This window comes from Anopheles maculipalpis, chromosome 3RL (genome assembly GCF_943734695.1).
Source record: "Anopheles maculipalpis chromosome 3RL, idAnoMacuDA_375_x, whole genome shotgun sequence".
Taxonomy (NCBI): domain Eukaryota; kingdom Metazoa; phylum Arthropoda; class Insecta; order Diptera; family Culicidae; genus Anopheles; species Anopheles maculipalpis.
Genome location: NC_064872.1, coordinates 81,743,149 through 81,759,369, shown reverse-complemented (window position 1 = coordinate 81,759,369; position 16,221 = coordinate 81,743,149). Strand labels below are relative to the sequence as shown.

The 16,221-nt window shown below is 44.8% G+C and overlaps 3 protein-coding genes across 3 annotated transcripts in view; 2 read left to right on the top strand and 1 right to left on the bottom strand.

The window, feature by feature from the left end:
• LOC126561876 (PTB domain-containing adapter protein ced-6) overlaps nt 1–2,418 on the top strand; it is a 359,240-nt gene extending 356,822 nt beyond the window's left edge. The window contains exon 9 of the mRNA XM_050218237.1: nt 2,409–2,418. The gene's annotated coding sequence lies outside the window, so the exon portion shown is untranslated. The remainder of the gene's footprint in view (nt 1–2,408) is intronic.
• The window catches only part of LOC126561961 (UDP-glucose 6-dehydrogenase), a 299,499-nt gene that overhangs the window by 171,454 nt on the left and 111,824 nt on the right, over nt 1–16,221 (bottom strand). The window lies entirely within an intron of this gene.
• LOC126561711 (uncharacterized) overlaps nt 9,559–16,221 on the top strand; it is a 107,119-nt gene continuing 100,456 nt past the window's right edge. Inside the window, exon 1 of the mRNA XM_050218018.1 lies at nt 9,559–9,784. Coding sequence (XP_050073975.1) covers nt 9,590–9,784 — 195 coding nt within the window. The 5' untranslated portion in view covers nt 9,559–9,589. The remainder of the gene's footprint in view (nt 9,785–16,221) is intronic.

Here is a 16,221-nt window from a genome sequence, read left to right as displayed (position 1 = left end):
TCCAGGACATCATACCGATGATGTCAGCAAAAATCAATGACTTCTGCGTGCTGGGACGATGTGGTAAAAGCGGTAGAATATCTTCACCAACCGTATTCACAATGTAAGTGGAGGAGGTTCCACACCTGAACCGTCCCCGCTTCCGTTCCGATCACCCATTTTCCGGGAGAGTACTCCCATTCTAGGTGAGACGGATATCTCAAGTTCAGAGTCAACAATTGAAGGAAAATGCAATATTTGCAATGCCATAACGGTAGGAATAATGGACTGCATTACCTTCAGAGGTACTTTTTTCTATCGTCCCAACCCTCGACCAAACAAATGCAAAGGTATCCGTTTTTTTCTTCTTATCATCGACGACGATGAAACGGTGAAATTTTAATTTTTCATCTCCACTTCCAGCTTCATCGCCATTGTCCAGGATGCCGGGGGGAGAAAAGCTTTTTCCACATCATCAGGACGTCCATACTTCGATGCACTGTACTACGGATGCATTGTGAATGACACGGTCTGTGGTAAGGATTGGCATATCGGTTCCACCGTCCGTCATCCCCATATCTCAGCCCCACAAGAACGATAGCACAAGAAGCAAACTCTCCTGTTGACATGCCGCGTAGACTTGGAGACGTTAAACAGATCATTTTTCTTCCCCGGCTCAGGGAGAACGAAGGAAAAAAAAAAATCGTTGATAATACTTTTTTGTGTGTGTCTCCTTCAAGTTTTCTAGTGCCCTTTCCTTGGGATGTATGTATTAATGGACCACTTTATGTTCGCTGCATTCACTTGCGTTGTACGATGTACACAGGTTTACTTGCGATCGGTTTCTGTTCCTGTTCACTTTTTGTTTCCGTCAGCACGGTGACGGTTCTGATCTGATTTTTGTGTGTTTCTGTGTGTCGGATTTCTCAATGCACCGAAAACTGGAGGAGCAGCAGAAATTTGAAACCACTCAAAACCAGACACCGCGAGAACTGATTGTATGTGCGAGAGCTGTACCATATCAGTGTGGGACTGTCTTCGTGAAAAGTCAAACAATAAAGATGCATTCATTGACAGTGAAGTTTTTCTTGCGTTTGAATAGATTTTTCACTTCATCACTCGACCGTTCTTTTTTTTGTTGTGGCCGAGGGAGAGTGGAATTCCACTTCAATTGGCCGTTTATGGTCGCAAGCTCGAAGCCAATCGATGTAGCCAAGCAACTGAAGAGTGCCCTAGCAGTCTAAGAACTATTCTGGGGATGACAGGCTCTCTTGATTGAATAATGTGAATGCTATTTACGTTTGCTCTGCATAATCAACTTCCATTGTTTATGATCTAGGTTTGAGTTTTTGTTGTTTGTTTCAAAACAAAATAGTTACAACAGGAATGCACATGTAGAAGAGAGTTTTAATATTTTGTTGTCGTCTTTATGGCTAATCAAATCACTTTTAGACATGTTTAACTTGAGCTTTGCGTAATTAAATTTTATTTTTACACCTCTTAGCTTACATTGAAACATTTACAGGCTCTAGGGCCGCTACTTTGGTATCTTGCTCTTATAGAAAATATTAGAAGAAAAATTCAATCAAGGCCACAACCGTTTGAAGATTTCTCGTTAAGTTTTATCGACTTCTGACCGTGAGGAATGATGATTCCGAGATCTAGAATCGCCGTCTCCCGGCGTGGGTCCTTTAGAAGTTATCAATAGTTGTGCCAATCGTCTAACACGCAGGGACTGATATCAAATCCCATCCGGAACATCGCACGCAGGACCTTCCATCCAGCTGTGGGAATATTAATGCCAGTGAGCCAGTGCCCTTGGGATTGTAAAGCCAAAGAAGACACACCGGCCATCCAATGGCTTACTGGACTTGCCGATACCACGTAGTTGGATAGTCAGTCCTCACTACGGAGGGACGGTCCGGATGGGATTTGAACTCCAGTCCTGCCGTTTGGAAACCGGCACCGCTGTCGCCTACACCACAGACACACCTTTTGGGGCGTCTTGCTGGGAGTCGTGACATCCGAACTGCTGGCAAGAGTCAATATTACAATACCTCCTAGATCCTTTCGTAACTTTCGACCACTGATCACCGATCAAACCAGACGTGCTTGTAGTGAGCCTGATTGTTTTGACTGCTAAGGTTCGTAAACGTAATGATCACTCTATACATTTTGACTAACATCGTGCGTTCAACATAAGTTATGTGATAAAGGCATTACGTTCGGTTAAACATTTAATGGTTATACAAAAAACAATAACAAATATGCAGCAGAATCAGATTATTGTAGCGCTCGATCAATAAACCACATTTATTTGAATACATCAAACATGATTTATTATTACTCTGTCATCAGACAGCGATCAAGAAAACATTTAATAAACTCTGATCAATAATTCTTTCCCATTCCATACTGACACCTTCATTCGGCTTCATCGCTCCCTCCGCTCCCCTCTCCGGACGTATGATGTTACAATTAATTTCAACCCAACATCCAGTTTATATCCATCAAAAATCTACCGCGTCTGCTGCGTTTTATCGAAACCCAATCCAGATGGTTGGATATGTGACTTCCTTTTTGCCCTCAATTCCATTCGCTCCACCCGGCCACATTCCATCCAAACAGAGAAAGAGAGAGAGAGACGTGTAACGCAAACCGCCAAATAACAACAACAACTACAAAAAAAAGGATCACTTTGCCACATCATCAGTATCGCCATCATCATCATCATCATTTCCTTCGTGGTGGAGGTGATTCTGTTTCTTCACAGCGCACGTACCGTATCCAGCAAGCAACATCTTCCAAGACGCAAAAAGGAAAGCAGAGACAGCCAACCAGCACACCGGCAGCATCATCCCATTGCATCGCACACATACATACATCAAACATCGTCTACTTTGCGCTTACACCGCGTGCACCGTATGCTGAGCGGGTATTACAAAGCAGCCCCTCCCACCCCCTTCTTTCCAGTGTTTGTGGGGAGGGGCATGGTGGTTACCATCCACCCTCGAATGCTCTTTATGCGCATCATGATCCAGCGAGAATTTGGCTATCCTCGAAGGCAGGAAGACAGACACAGATCCTCAGATGGAAGGGAAAAACAGGGCTGGTGGAATCAATTCGCGACATGCGACGAGAGGGGTTTGGGTCACCTCGAAGCGAGCAATCTTCTGTGTGTTTATGTAAATACCTGTGTACATAATAACATCGCTCTTATGCTAACACAGGCTACACACGGGTTTTTGGACGGTGGCCCGGCCTCGATGTCGCTGCTTGTACGCGATACGAGCGAAACGGAACGAAGAGCAAACGGATGCGAGGATTAATGCAAAGGATTCCCCGCGACTTTCGTCCGTGTTTGGCTTGCCGCTCGCTACCAGCCACCTCACAAAAAGGGGGACTTTTTTTGCGTACATCCTTGCGCAAACCACCTGCCACCGGGCACTTTTGCTCTTTTTGCGTAGTTGTGTAAGGAATTTGGGACGCGTTCGCAAGGGGAAGCGGCAGCGGAAGCTGCCAGGTGTGTCTGTATCGTCTGTTGCACAAGCTTGCCTGTGTGCAGCGGCATGTTGTTGTGTAGGTATTTCACTTTTTCGACACGGACGTGATGAACGGAGAGCAGCAAAAGGATGCTGCAAACGACGACCACTACAACCCGGAAAGCCAGCCAGCCAGCCAGTGAGAAGGAGTTGGTGTTTGTGTGCTTGGCTGACTCGTGGCTGGATGCGGGCGAAGAAGGACGCAACGTGCACCGTGTCTGGTGTCGAGTTGAGATTGATTGTTGCTTCATTATAATACTTACCCTTAAGCAGACAGGGAGAGATAGATAACGGGGGAGGAGATGAAGGATGAAATGCAGTGAAGAATTTTATTGTGAAATTAAGTTTGATGGATGATTTTGTAAAACCAGCTCCATATTAATGTACTGCAATGGAAGAAAACAAAGGGAGAATTATGCATTCAGCAAATAATTTAATGTAAAGTAAGGAAATGAAATTTTAAAGAGAATTTTAATAATAATGAAAATAAATTAAAATAAATTTTATGCTCTTCTTGTTCAATTCATCTGATAATAAAAATTAAAACTAAAATGTTTTGTCTGTCTTTCTTCTATGACTTCTCTATTTTAATGCTATTTATACATCTTTATTCCACCGTAATTAATCATTCTCATTTTTAACCATAAAAAAGCGTTCTAATTTCCCCCCTATTACTGTGTCTGTAAACTCCTGATCCTTTTCCGCTTCTAATTATCGAAATCGAAAGGCATCTTGCAAAACTGAAAGATAATGCGCAATTCATCGGTCCGCGCTGATCGGTACGACCAAATGGCACAGAGCAACATGTGTAGCAGGCCATGCTTGCTGATACGTTTTGGTACGCGCGAAGGAAGCGAGAAACAAAACAGCGGAAACGGTGGTGCCCACAAACGTGCCACACGCGAGCCCACATGAACAGGCAGGCGAATGATGCATAAACGGGAAAAACGAAAAAAAAAAACGGCCCTTCAAAGAGAAGCTAACCGTCTACCAATACTGATGCCGTAAATCATATGTTTTGTATTTTTATTTAGACCTTCATCGCTGCCGCTATACACAGTTAGCTCGCACACAGCCGTAGCAAATAGGTTGTTTGTCGCTTGAGAAAGGGATGCAGAGTGTGGAGGGTGGTGCAATTATGCTTGCTACGGAACGTGATCTTCCGTTCTCACGAGGATAGTGCCAAAAAAGGAGGGAGGAAAGCGAGAAACTGTTCTGCATCGCTTTGCAGTGTGCGAAATTATGCTGCGAAACAAAACATTCTTCCACCCTCACCAAACTATGCTGCTATCGATTCGCACACACTTGCACAGAGAGATCTGTCACCACTACAGTGAAAGCAGATGCGTGAGTGAGAGTTTCAGTGGAAGGACGCAAGAGAACCCAGAAGGGAAGAGGTATGTTTATGCTCAACATTGGATGCATAATAAGATGGTTCGGTAGTGTGTGTTATGTTTATAACGCACACCAGTGTCTGAGTTTATTATATGTTTCTTTCGTTGCAAAGTTTAGTATTGATATCAATAATATTTTCTCCGAAAAAATTTTACGTTTTTTAGTTACTTGAAAAATGCTTTCTCACGGTGACGTTATTGAGGTTAAAATATTAACTCTAAAAAATAAAAATAAAAACACTCACCCATCTAATCTTTCCGAACAACGACCCTAGAATGTTGGTGATAACTTTTTTTCAATTTTTATTTTTTATTTTCATTCCCCTTACAGTTTGACCGATAACGTACTTATCGTGCGCCTGTCGAAGGGAAGTTCAATTTTCAGCTCAGTTTTGCGGGGGGAGTGATTTTTTTTTTGCTTATCTTACCACCCACAACATTCGGTGCTGATTCAACGCACAAAATTTGCACGTTTTGTTCGCGTGCGAGAAAGTCATGCAAATGCTTCAGCGCCGGTGGTCAGCTGCGCATGTATTTGCTGCCGCTTTTTGGATGAGTTAGTGGATGCGGGAAGGAGAGGGAAGGCGTGTGGAAATTGTTTTTTCTCTCGTGCATGCCAAAAAGTGTGCGTTTTTTGGGGTTGGTAAATTTTTTTGGAAAAATTTTTGTGTTATGATCGCTCATACCAAAATGCTTCGCACTTTGGCAATTTTAAAATTTTGAGAACATTTACAGCAATCAACTATTTTTCCTGTAAAATATAATAGTTTTAAAATAATTTTCTGAAAACAACCCTCCGTTCAGTAGTTTGCACCCTTACGGTCAGTGGACACTACTACGAACATAAATTCTCATACGGATACGCGTTCGTTTGATGAATCTAAACACGCACTCACACAACGACAGCGAACAGCTGACGAGCAGCGATGCAACAGCACCAACAGGGAAATGCGTTCGCACTGTAGTGTGAGTGGCTTGTAAAATGGCGCTCACCGTGAGTGCATCAATAAGGGATGAAACGGTTGTGCATCACAATGTTCAGGGGTAGATTTCATGGGTATCTAGCAAACGAACTGCTTTTTTAACATTTTTGAATCATATTTTTTAGCGAATTGCTACGAAAGATAACACGATAAATGGGACACCGTTTGGTGGGAAAATCCTGTACGTAAATTGATTGTATCGCTGTCACTCTACGCACGGCTATACGCGGGTGGCACTCACAGCAATCTAGCACTCACGTAGCCGAAGCACGGTTTGTTGAGTAAAGTTGCGTACGCGCGACGGTGAGTGCGTGTGCTTGCGCTGCGGGTGGACGCGACGAGCTGTAGTGTTTTCAGCATTTCGCACCAGCCAGACGGAGAGGGCGCGAGCCGGCCCGAATGAATAAGCATGCACCGAAGCCCCGATTGTGCAACGGTGTGCGTGAGTAGCAGCCGCGGTCCGAACCCGAAACGCGATCGGCCGTGAGTTGGCCGTCGCGGCAGCATCGAACGAAACGTTAGTCTGAAAACAACACTGCACGGGACGGACGCACAAGCTGCGGAGCCCGTCAGAGAGAAAGAAGTCGATTCGCATCTTAGTAGTAGCAGCAGCAGCAGCAGCACAAGCATCGCAAACACTCTGCCGCAAAAGCAAAAAAACCGGACAAGTGTAGTGTGAAGTGAAGCTAGGTGAATCCGGCGTTTTTTTTTTTTTGGTTTGTGTTTTGGGTGGACCGAAAACGCTAGCAAAACATTGTTTCAAGACGGGAAAGTAAGGAGTGCACACACACACGCGTGCGTATCGTGATATGTCCTAGCTGCAAAAATTTGTGTGCAATTTAGCCTGGAAGTTGCCAGTGCTGCGTGATACCAGCAGAAGGTGAATAAGTTGTGAAATGTGTTGGTAGAATATCTGGTGGATTGGAATTCTACCAACAGGCAAGTGTCGAAGTGTTGTAAACGCGCACTCCCCCACCGGGGAAGCTTTATCGGTGCAGTGTGTGAAGTGGTGGAATTTTTATCGTATCTGTCAGGCGACGAGAAAATGATGCACTTTGCGGCCGAAACTCGATCGATCTGCCGGGAAATGTGTGTCGAGATTTTTTTTTTTGTCGTTTTGAAGCCAAAAGTTGCCAGGCACTGTTGCCGGAAGAACTGTTCCTCTCGCAGGCTTGCCGGAACTTGTGCAATTCTAAATCACGAATTCTAGCAAACGTTCGGTCTTATCTTATCGTGAAAATATTTTGTGACTTGTGTTGTTGATTTGAGTTTTGTTTTTTTAATTTGTTATTTTTGTAAACATTTTCCATCAGCTCCAATTCGACTGAAACTATTTGTCATCGCCATCAACAAAGATGCAGCTGCCTCAACTGCAAAGGCGTGCATGCATGCAATTATTTTGCACCCCCTCACTTGCACTTTCGTGCGGTTTGGGTGTAGAGTGCAACAGTTTAGTGAAGTGCTGTAAGGAGCAGCTCTTTGAAGCAACAGATAAGGCCCTTCTGGGTTTTGTGTATTTTTTGTTTGTTCGTTGTTTCGATTTATAAGCCATTTTTTTTTTCAAGTGATGTTACGTTCAAGCTTGATGGTGTAAGAGCTGTTGACAGGTTCGAACGCAAGTTTGAATAGACTTGTGACGACAAAAGGGAACTTAGCTTAAAAGGAAGAGTTTTTTTTTTTTGTTCAAAAAAATTAATTCTAATTTATTTCTGATTTTTTTTCGGAATTGAGGATCTTTAATTTTTTTTAGTAAATTAACCAAAAATGAAATAAATAATTAAAGAAATAAATTCAAATTTACCGGCTAGTAAATCAGTATATTCGTCATTAAAAAGACTTGACATATTCCTTTCAATTTGGATTCACTTATAAAGACGAGTCACGAGGCATAGACGTACCGTCCTAACAGTTCTTATTCCCTACTGCATTTCTTCTACAAAAAGGCAGAAAAATACATATCTAATTCTCCGCCAAAGTTTGAGTTTCGCCCGTTGCGATTATCGTTCTGACGAGTCGTTCTGTTTCGAAAAAAACAGGAAGCTAAGCTGCACACGTTCAATGTTCGAAATAATTTCTGCAAATACATAACGCACACAGAGAGTTGTGGCGACAGACACCAGGCGCATACTTTGAAGTTCGATAGAATTTCGCTGTGAGTTTGACACGGAATACGTGTGGATTTTTATCGATTGGTGATCGTTACTCGTGATGCAGTTGTAGTGAGGTGACATTCTCGGTGATACACAACCGATTAATAAATCGTACCGGAGAGTGATTGCAACTTGTCAGCGACCAAAGTTGGTCGCTTGTGGTTTTTGCCGGCGAGTGAAAATGAAAAAAAACATGGAGATATATAAAATGGTGAACTCGGTCCATCACCAGACTTTGGTGTAGGTTTTGCAGCTAGTGAGCCATCTCCTCCTGCGGTGCAATTGTGACAGGGAACAATACGTGACATCGGTGTGGGTGTGTGTGTGTGTGTGCGTCACTTTTCTGTGGACACACCAACTGCATCAATAAATCGCTCCCCAAAAAATGTGATTTATAAGACGATTGACTGTTGGGTGGATTATTATTCGCTCGTCGCTTTGCATCAATCAAGTGTGTCTGCGCGTACGAACGAACCCGATCCCAAACAGGATCGATGAGTGAATGTTTTACCTCTGTAAAGTGTAAAATATTGTTTGAGAGATTTATAAGAAGTATAAAATAGATAAGTGATAAACAAAAACCTAACCAAAAAATCCTTTTTCTTCCGTTTTTTTTTAAATTAAGACAAAAGCAAATGCAGTTTTTATCAAGCGACAAGCGTGTGGTGCATTGGATTGGAGATACGTGCAACAGTGAGTTTCAATTAGTGGTTTGTGTGTGTGTGTGTGAGCTGTTCGACAAACCAAACGTAGCAACAACAGCAACAACAACAACAGAAAAAGGCATAGATAAAACCAAACAAACCATCACCAACTGTCTGGTGTTTGGGTAAGTGAGTGAGTTTTAAAACAAAATGAAAACATCCTCCTGGAGGTGCGCGAGTGTACGCAACACAACGAGAGCAAAAGATTAGAAGTGTGCAATTTTACCTCCATTTACCTGTTTTCCAACCGGCCGGGGGAAAAAACGACACGTGTCACGTGTGTCCACCACCAATCGGTTCAGTCGGTAGTGTCGACAGTGTTTTCCGGCGCGGTAGAAAATGATGCGCTTTTCCTTATGTTTTACCAAAGCATAAAAGTACATCCGGTGCATCCTCGTTATTCACTTAGTGATGGTGTCGATGGTGGTGTGTGCGTGAGTGAGTGTGATTTCACCCACCCGTTCGTAGATCGCGATCGTGCTTTGGTTACGAGTTTTTTTTCCCGTTTCTTTTATTCCTGATCATTTTAACCGTCGGTTTTATTTCATGATCGATTGTTAGTTACGCACGTAGGAGTTTTGCTTGTTTTGTTTGTGGTAAAAAGCCGAAAAAGGAATCAATTGTTTTAAAAGAGAGAAAGAGAGAGAGAGAGAGAAGGGAAAAATATATTAAAGAAAAAAAAAAGGTTGAGAATAGAATCCAACTTGTGTTCTCAAATCTCTGGTGCAAATTTCGGTTTTGTCTCTTGTTGGTGCATTTTTGGGTGCGTGCGTCTTGTAAAACGGACGACGACGTGTGCGATCGTCGTCGGTGCGCTCGGTTCGGGGCGCATTAGTGATGATACCCCAACACAATCAGGTGATCAGCGCGTTGTCACAGCACGACAGCGAGATGGATACGGTGATGGTGCAGCAACAACAGCAGCTGCAGCAGCAGCAGCAACAGTACGCCAGCAACACCGCCTCACCGCCCGTCTTCGGCTCCCAGATGGTGGATAAGAACTCCAGCACACCCTACACCGATGCAACGCAGGTGAGTGAACCCGGGACCGATCTCCACAGCACTGTGCTAAACTGTACCGAACGAGCTGTTGATGCAGCTGGTTTTTTGTGTGTGTTGTGTGTGGTGAATTGTGTTTATCTGTGGGGGTGATTTTTTTTTTGCGCGGTATGCAGTGCCAATAGGGAAAAGATGCATTCTCACCTCCTCTGGTGGGAGGTTGTTAGACTGAGTGGGGAGGGGAGGGAAGCGTGATAAGGAAAATAGGCGAACCAATTTTATTTTTACGATCGATGTCGGTGTGGTTTTGTTTGCCTGCTCGCCTGAAGGCTTATCAGGAGACCGTCGAACAGGCACGTAGACTGTTTGGTGCTGTATGATGAGTGTTTTGCTCTGCATGTAAAATATAAGTTGTGTTAGTAAGTAAGAAAATCCAACGAAATCTCTCTTATGACACGATTTGTTCAGCTTCAGTTCGCTCCAGTAAGCAAGTCCTTTTTGACAGCAAAATCGTATTAAAAGCTCCGAGCCTCATTTAATTAATAGCAAACTAAGCCTAAAAGCTGAACCCGCTACTTAGTAAACAGAATGGCACTAGAGAAGAGATAAAACGAAAGGATAATCCGTGCTGGTCACACAAATATCCGCAAGGATAAACTCCATATAGAGCGAGCCGAACCAGTGTAAGAAAACCGCCAACCCGCTCCTGGGAAAATCAAAAGCACCGAAAGAAAAACCCACACACACACAGACAGCCGCAAATAAATCAAAGATGCCCGAAACACTGACGCTGGCACATAAATTCCAGCGCGAGCGCGCGGCACGAATAAAGAAAAGCTTCGTCCTGAAGGTTTTTTTTTCCCTTTCTTTTTCGCTGCTTTTCGCCCCTTTCGGTCGGTTGATCGTTTTGTCACACAGATTTTCCATTTTCCATCCACTCGCCTTTTCTTTCCCCTCGCTTTTGCCCCTCCTTTGATACCTGGGTGGTGTGTGCCATTGCTCATCTTTTGGCCAGTTTTTCCTTTGCATCCCAGTGTTCGGGCGTCCGCCACCCGGATGCCGGCGAATCGATGGTCATAATTTATATCGTCTAGATTAAAACATAAATTTCCATATTATCTGCGGTCCCGGGAAACGTTTCTTCCACGGCCCCCTGTAGTGGTCTCTCTCTGTGTGTGTGTGTGGGACCATTTTCTTCACTTGCTCTGTTTTATACAAGTTTCCCTTCTTGTTTTTACTCGGCCCTGGTGGAAAACGACAGAAAAGGACGAGTTTTTTTTCACTCTTGTCTTTCGTCTCGATTCCGGAGACACGTTCGCGCCAACGTCCAGCACCGGGACGGTGACATGCTCCAAACCCGTGGCGCGCTTTGCAAGATTTTTGCGTTTTGGTTAAAGTTTTTCGGGGACGGGGACGCTTTCGATGGTTGTTGTGCAAATTCTGGTCGTCAACCTCTGGTCGTCTTCGTCGCGACCGCTGCTACTGTACAATGAGGAAAGTTTTTCGCGTGTCTTTGAAATGGACACCTTACCGTGCTTACCTTTGTATTTTACTTTTACCTCGTCGTAATTTTTTCGATGTTGTTTAAATCATATTTTCTTGCGAGGTGCTCCTAAGTTTAAAACTATTCTCCATTTGAAGAGCTCGCTCCGGATGTCATTTTGAGGAAGTCAAAAAAAACGAACACTTTCATCGTTAAATTTGGAAACTGTCCTCATTCAAGATTCAACGCTTTTTGAACCGGAAGTGAACCGCGTTGCGTTGGGTCAGGAAAACTCACAATGAGAAGGATCATCGCTATCTTCAACCTCTGTCACCTTTTCGTTGTGCCGATCCAATTTAATTTTTAATCTTTATCCCGAGCACAAATGGGACACCCGAGCGAAGGGAAAACTAGAACAATCACATCAAACCTAGCCATTTTTCCAGCTTTCTGTCCGGTTTTTTTTGTAGGGCCAAAAATTAGCATACCACGACCGATCGAGCGGCTCGGGAAATGCTTTACTTTTAAGCTCACTGACGCTACTTAATAGTCTTCGGGAAGATTTAGCTTGTCGTTAGAGCATTATCTTGTCCTTTCGTGTGCTCTTTATGTGCCGTTTTTTTTTTTTTTTTGTTGGGAAGATGTCTTTCTTTCGCTCTTGTTTTGCTGTCTGCTTTGTACAAAGTTAATCACAATCCGGCCAATTCTCCGATTGGAGAAATATAATGTGCGGAAAATGCGTAATCCAACACCACCATCGGTCTTCGGTAGTGTTGTGTTTGCACCCCTTACCATAGCTATCTGGCCGTTTGACCAGTGGGGTGTGAGTAAAATCAAGACTTTTTTGTATGTGTTTGGTCGCTAAATGGCAAGAAGATAGAATGAATTATTAAAACCGAATTAAGGATGATGTATTTTGCCACGGCTAGGCTTGCCTCGGTATCGCCAAATTCCAACATGCTAGGCGTCACGACAGCCACCAGCTCTGGCAAGTTTCGCGACTTATTATAGACGTAGGTAGTTTGGTGGTTTTTTTTTTGGGGGATTTTTTTCCCCTTTCCTTGCTGCTCCACCCTGCCAGTACTTCTACTTTGGCTTTCTATTTCCGCTTTTTCGCTCGCTTTTTTTTATCATTATCGTTTAGCACCAGCTTGGCCTGGTCTTGCGGGGGGGCAGGTTGGATTTTTCCGTCGCCTTTCGAGGCTGGGTGTCGTTAGTAATGTCTTGCTTCTTACGTCCGGGAGTGCGTGTGCAAAAAAGAAAAGGCAACCACTGTCTGGAGGATTTTTCCAAGCCAAAGTGCAAAAATATTTTGCTCCCCCCCCCATCCCTCCAGTTTCTACCCACATTTCCGCCCCGGCCCGGTGATATTCTTTCGAGCATGCTGGAGAAGTGTTAATTGCTTGATAAATACGATCGTTTACCAAGGAGGGGGGGGGGGGGGGGGAAGTGTTTGGCAAATGGCGCGTGGAGTGTACCAGATTGTGCCAAAATTATGCGCGCTCTAAAGAGCGTTTGTTTTTTGACGCATTTGTTGGCGTTTTTCTTTGGTGTGGGGTATTTTTGTTTTCCTTTTTCTTTTTTGTTGGGGCGCAGCGCCCATCAGCACGGGTTGTTTTTATGTCGCCTTGGTTAGAAGCCTGCCGCGGTAGATACCTTTTTTGTTTTGGCCGGTGCTACGCTTCCCCGTCCCGGTGCTGTGAGGTGACGAACTGTCGAAATACCCTGCAAGGCTTCCGAAGGGTGTGAAACACCGTACCAAACCAAACAAGAAAAAAGATGCCGTAATAAAAAAAAACTCCCCAAGCAAGCAGAGAAGAATTTTGGTTCAAATATTATTCTTCTATGAAATATTTCCACCAGCAGTGGAATAACACACTGTCAGGAGAGGGAGGGCGGGCAGAGAAGGGATGGACAAAAAATCTTTCCAACTAGAAAGAGTGTGTTGGCAAATTTTGCAGACCGTTTCGGTTGGCTCGGTTCAATATCTCGTGCCAAGCGGGAGTTTTCCGCTTTGGTTGACTTTTCGCCCCCGGGAAAGCCAGCCAGCCAGCCAGCTGGATTACTGGTTTTTCAGTTGCTTTGGGCGTCCGGGGCCGCGTGCTTAGCGAGACAGCGAGCACGACTGGAATTTGTATGGAAGCATTTTTTGGGTGTTTGGATGCGAGTTTTCCGCTACAAGAAAGGCTCCCCAAAAGTAGGTGCGAAGTAAGTTTTTGGCTGTGGCTGGTGATGAAACGGCCATACCTACCTGGGAGAAAAATGGGCTTATTGCTCTTTTAAAATGATTTATCTGTTTATAGTGTAGAATAAAATATCATTCGTGTTGCGTTTTATGTGTTGGTTGGGTTGGTGTTTTAAAATTGTTCACAACAATAGCCTCGTAACGATCAGCGTCCACCATTACGGTGTGGAAAAAATACAAAAAAAAAAAAACGAGCATTAATAATAAACTAGACAGCTTAAATTACTTGTATCAAGTATGATGGAGCTTCCATAAGCGTTTTATTACCTGTATTTTTTTGTTTTGTTCAAACATGAGTCATGTCTCGGGCGCTCGGGTTCAGTTTTCTTAGCTCGGCGCAGGTTTTCTGTTACCTGACGTCAACAAACAAACCGAGCCTGATAAATGGGCGAATAAAAGGAACAGCAGGGTTTTGCAGATTGTGGCTGTAGTAAATGAATGATTGAAAACAATGTGATACCAAAGGCAAGCGTGTGCGAGAGACCTGATGTTGCGTCTTTTTTTTCTTCCATTTTATATTCCAACAAACAAGCCACAACGGCGCTGGGTCTCGGTGAGCCACTTGTCGCAAACAGCGATGCAACATTGCTTCTGCTGCTTGCAACGGGAAGCGTGCTAGGGACGGACGAAAAACGTGATCAGCCCGAACGTACGTGACTGTATGATTTGCTGACCAGGTCTGCCGGGCACTCAGCGTATGGAAAACCGCGACATAGTCTAGCAGACATCCATTTGCACTCGTTTCGGCCGAAAGCCGATTAAGCTTTTTAGGAAGCGGGGCAGGCACCTCTTAGAAGAAGCACTGAATCATGGAGCGTATGGATGTTTTTATTTTGGGTTAAAAAAAACGAAAACTTCAAAATGCCAGTAGTACAACACAAACTGTCAACCGCCTGTGCGAGCATCGAAGTTGAAGACATCTTAACGCGTGTTGTATTGTTGCCATAGCACTATCTTTAAGTTGACAGTACTTAGGCTATGATATAATGTGCTGTTAGAATCCGCCTCAGCAGCTGACTGATAGCGGGACTCAGACAATCTCACACGTGAGACAGCCCAACAAGGGTGGGACGATGCTCTAAACGTTCATCGAACTCCACCCTCTCGAGAGGGCGAAAGGGACACGGACAGGGAAGCCTCTGCAAATGGGCTAGTCTCAAGTGCAAGTCCAAGGTGCTTGAGCTCGATAAGCTTCAGGTCCAGGTTTTGGAGAGGATGACAGGCGACAGTTTAGGCGTTAAGTCGTTGTCCAAACAGGGCAACGAGCAGCGAGACAAACACGACCATACCGGGGCAGCCAGTTCTGTTTGTGCATCTCGCGCGTATATCCATGCACACAGGATTCTGGAACAGGGCCATTGCTCAAGGTAGACACAATTCCGGAAGAGTAAGCTACGGAAAAAAAGGTGCAGTTGTTTACGGCTCGTCTCGCCGGCCTGTACGAGCAAGAGTGTGCAAAGTAGGAGAGGGAGAGAGAAAAAAAAAGGAAAGAAAATCTTGTCGTTATCAGGGCAGTTGTTGTTTTGATGGCTCTTGGATTTGAAGTGCCTAAGTACACTTTACAACGTTTGCCTACCCTTATGGGGCTCGGTTTCCATCGGCACGGAGCATCGCAGGCAGACATTTAGACGACTTCTTGACAGCAAGGTCTGTACATGCTTCTCGCACACACACACACACACACACACACACACACACACACACACACACACACACACACACACACACACACACACACACACACACACACACACACACACACACACACACACACACACACACACACACACACACACACACACACACACACACACACACACACACACACACACACACACACACACACACACACACACACACACACACACACACACACACACACACACACACACACACACACACACACACACACACACACACACACACACACACACACACACACACACACACACACACACACACACACACACACACACACACACACACACACACACACACACACACACACACACACACACACACACACACACACACACACACACACACACACACACACACACACACACACACACACACACACACACACACACACACACACACACACACACACACACACACACACACACACACACACACACACACACACACACACACACACACACACACACACACACACACACACACACACACACACACACACACACACACACACACACACACACACACACACACACACACACACACACACACACACACACACACACACACACACACACACACACACACACACACACACACACACACACACACACACACACACACACACACACACACACACACATACGTGGTTTCATTGTCGGGTTTGGCTCGGAAGGCTGTAAAAGAGGTGTCCTGCCTGCCGTTCGTGGGATATTTTTTATTCTTTTGCACCTTGTGCGTTGCTTTCTCCACCTTCGACTCACTGCCGGGACAACCGGGACGGATGTATACATGGTCCACGTGCCGGCCAGCAACTTACCGGCTTGCAGGTTCAGAAGTGTGATGTAACCTACTCAGGCACACGTATGTATGTATACACACACACACCCGGGCGTCGGCGTGATTGCCGGATGGTCGGTTGACTTTTACTGTTTACCGGCCCGTCTGGGTGTGGGGAGAGTTTTTCAAGTTTACCCGACACGCGCGCATCGAAGTGCAACGCTTCTCGGCAAAGCGTTCGAGCCCCTGCCGGTGGTTGACCAG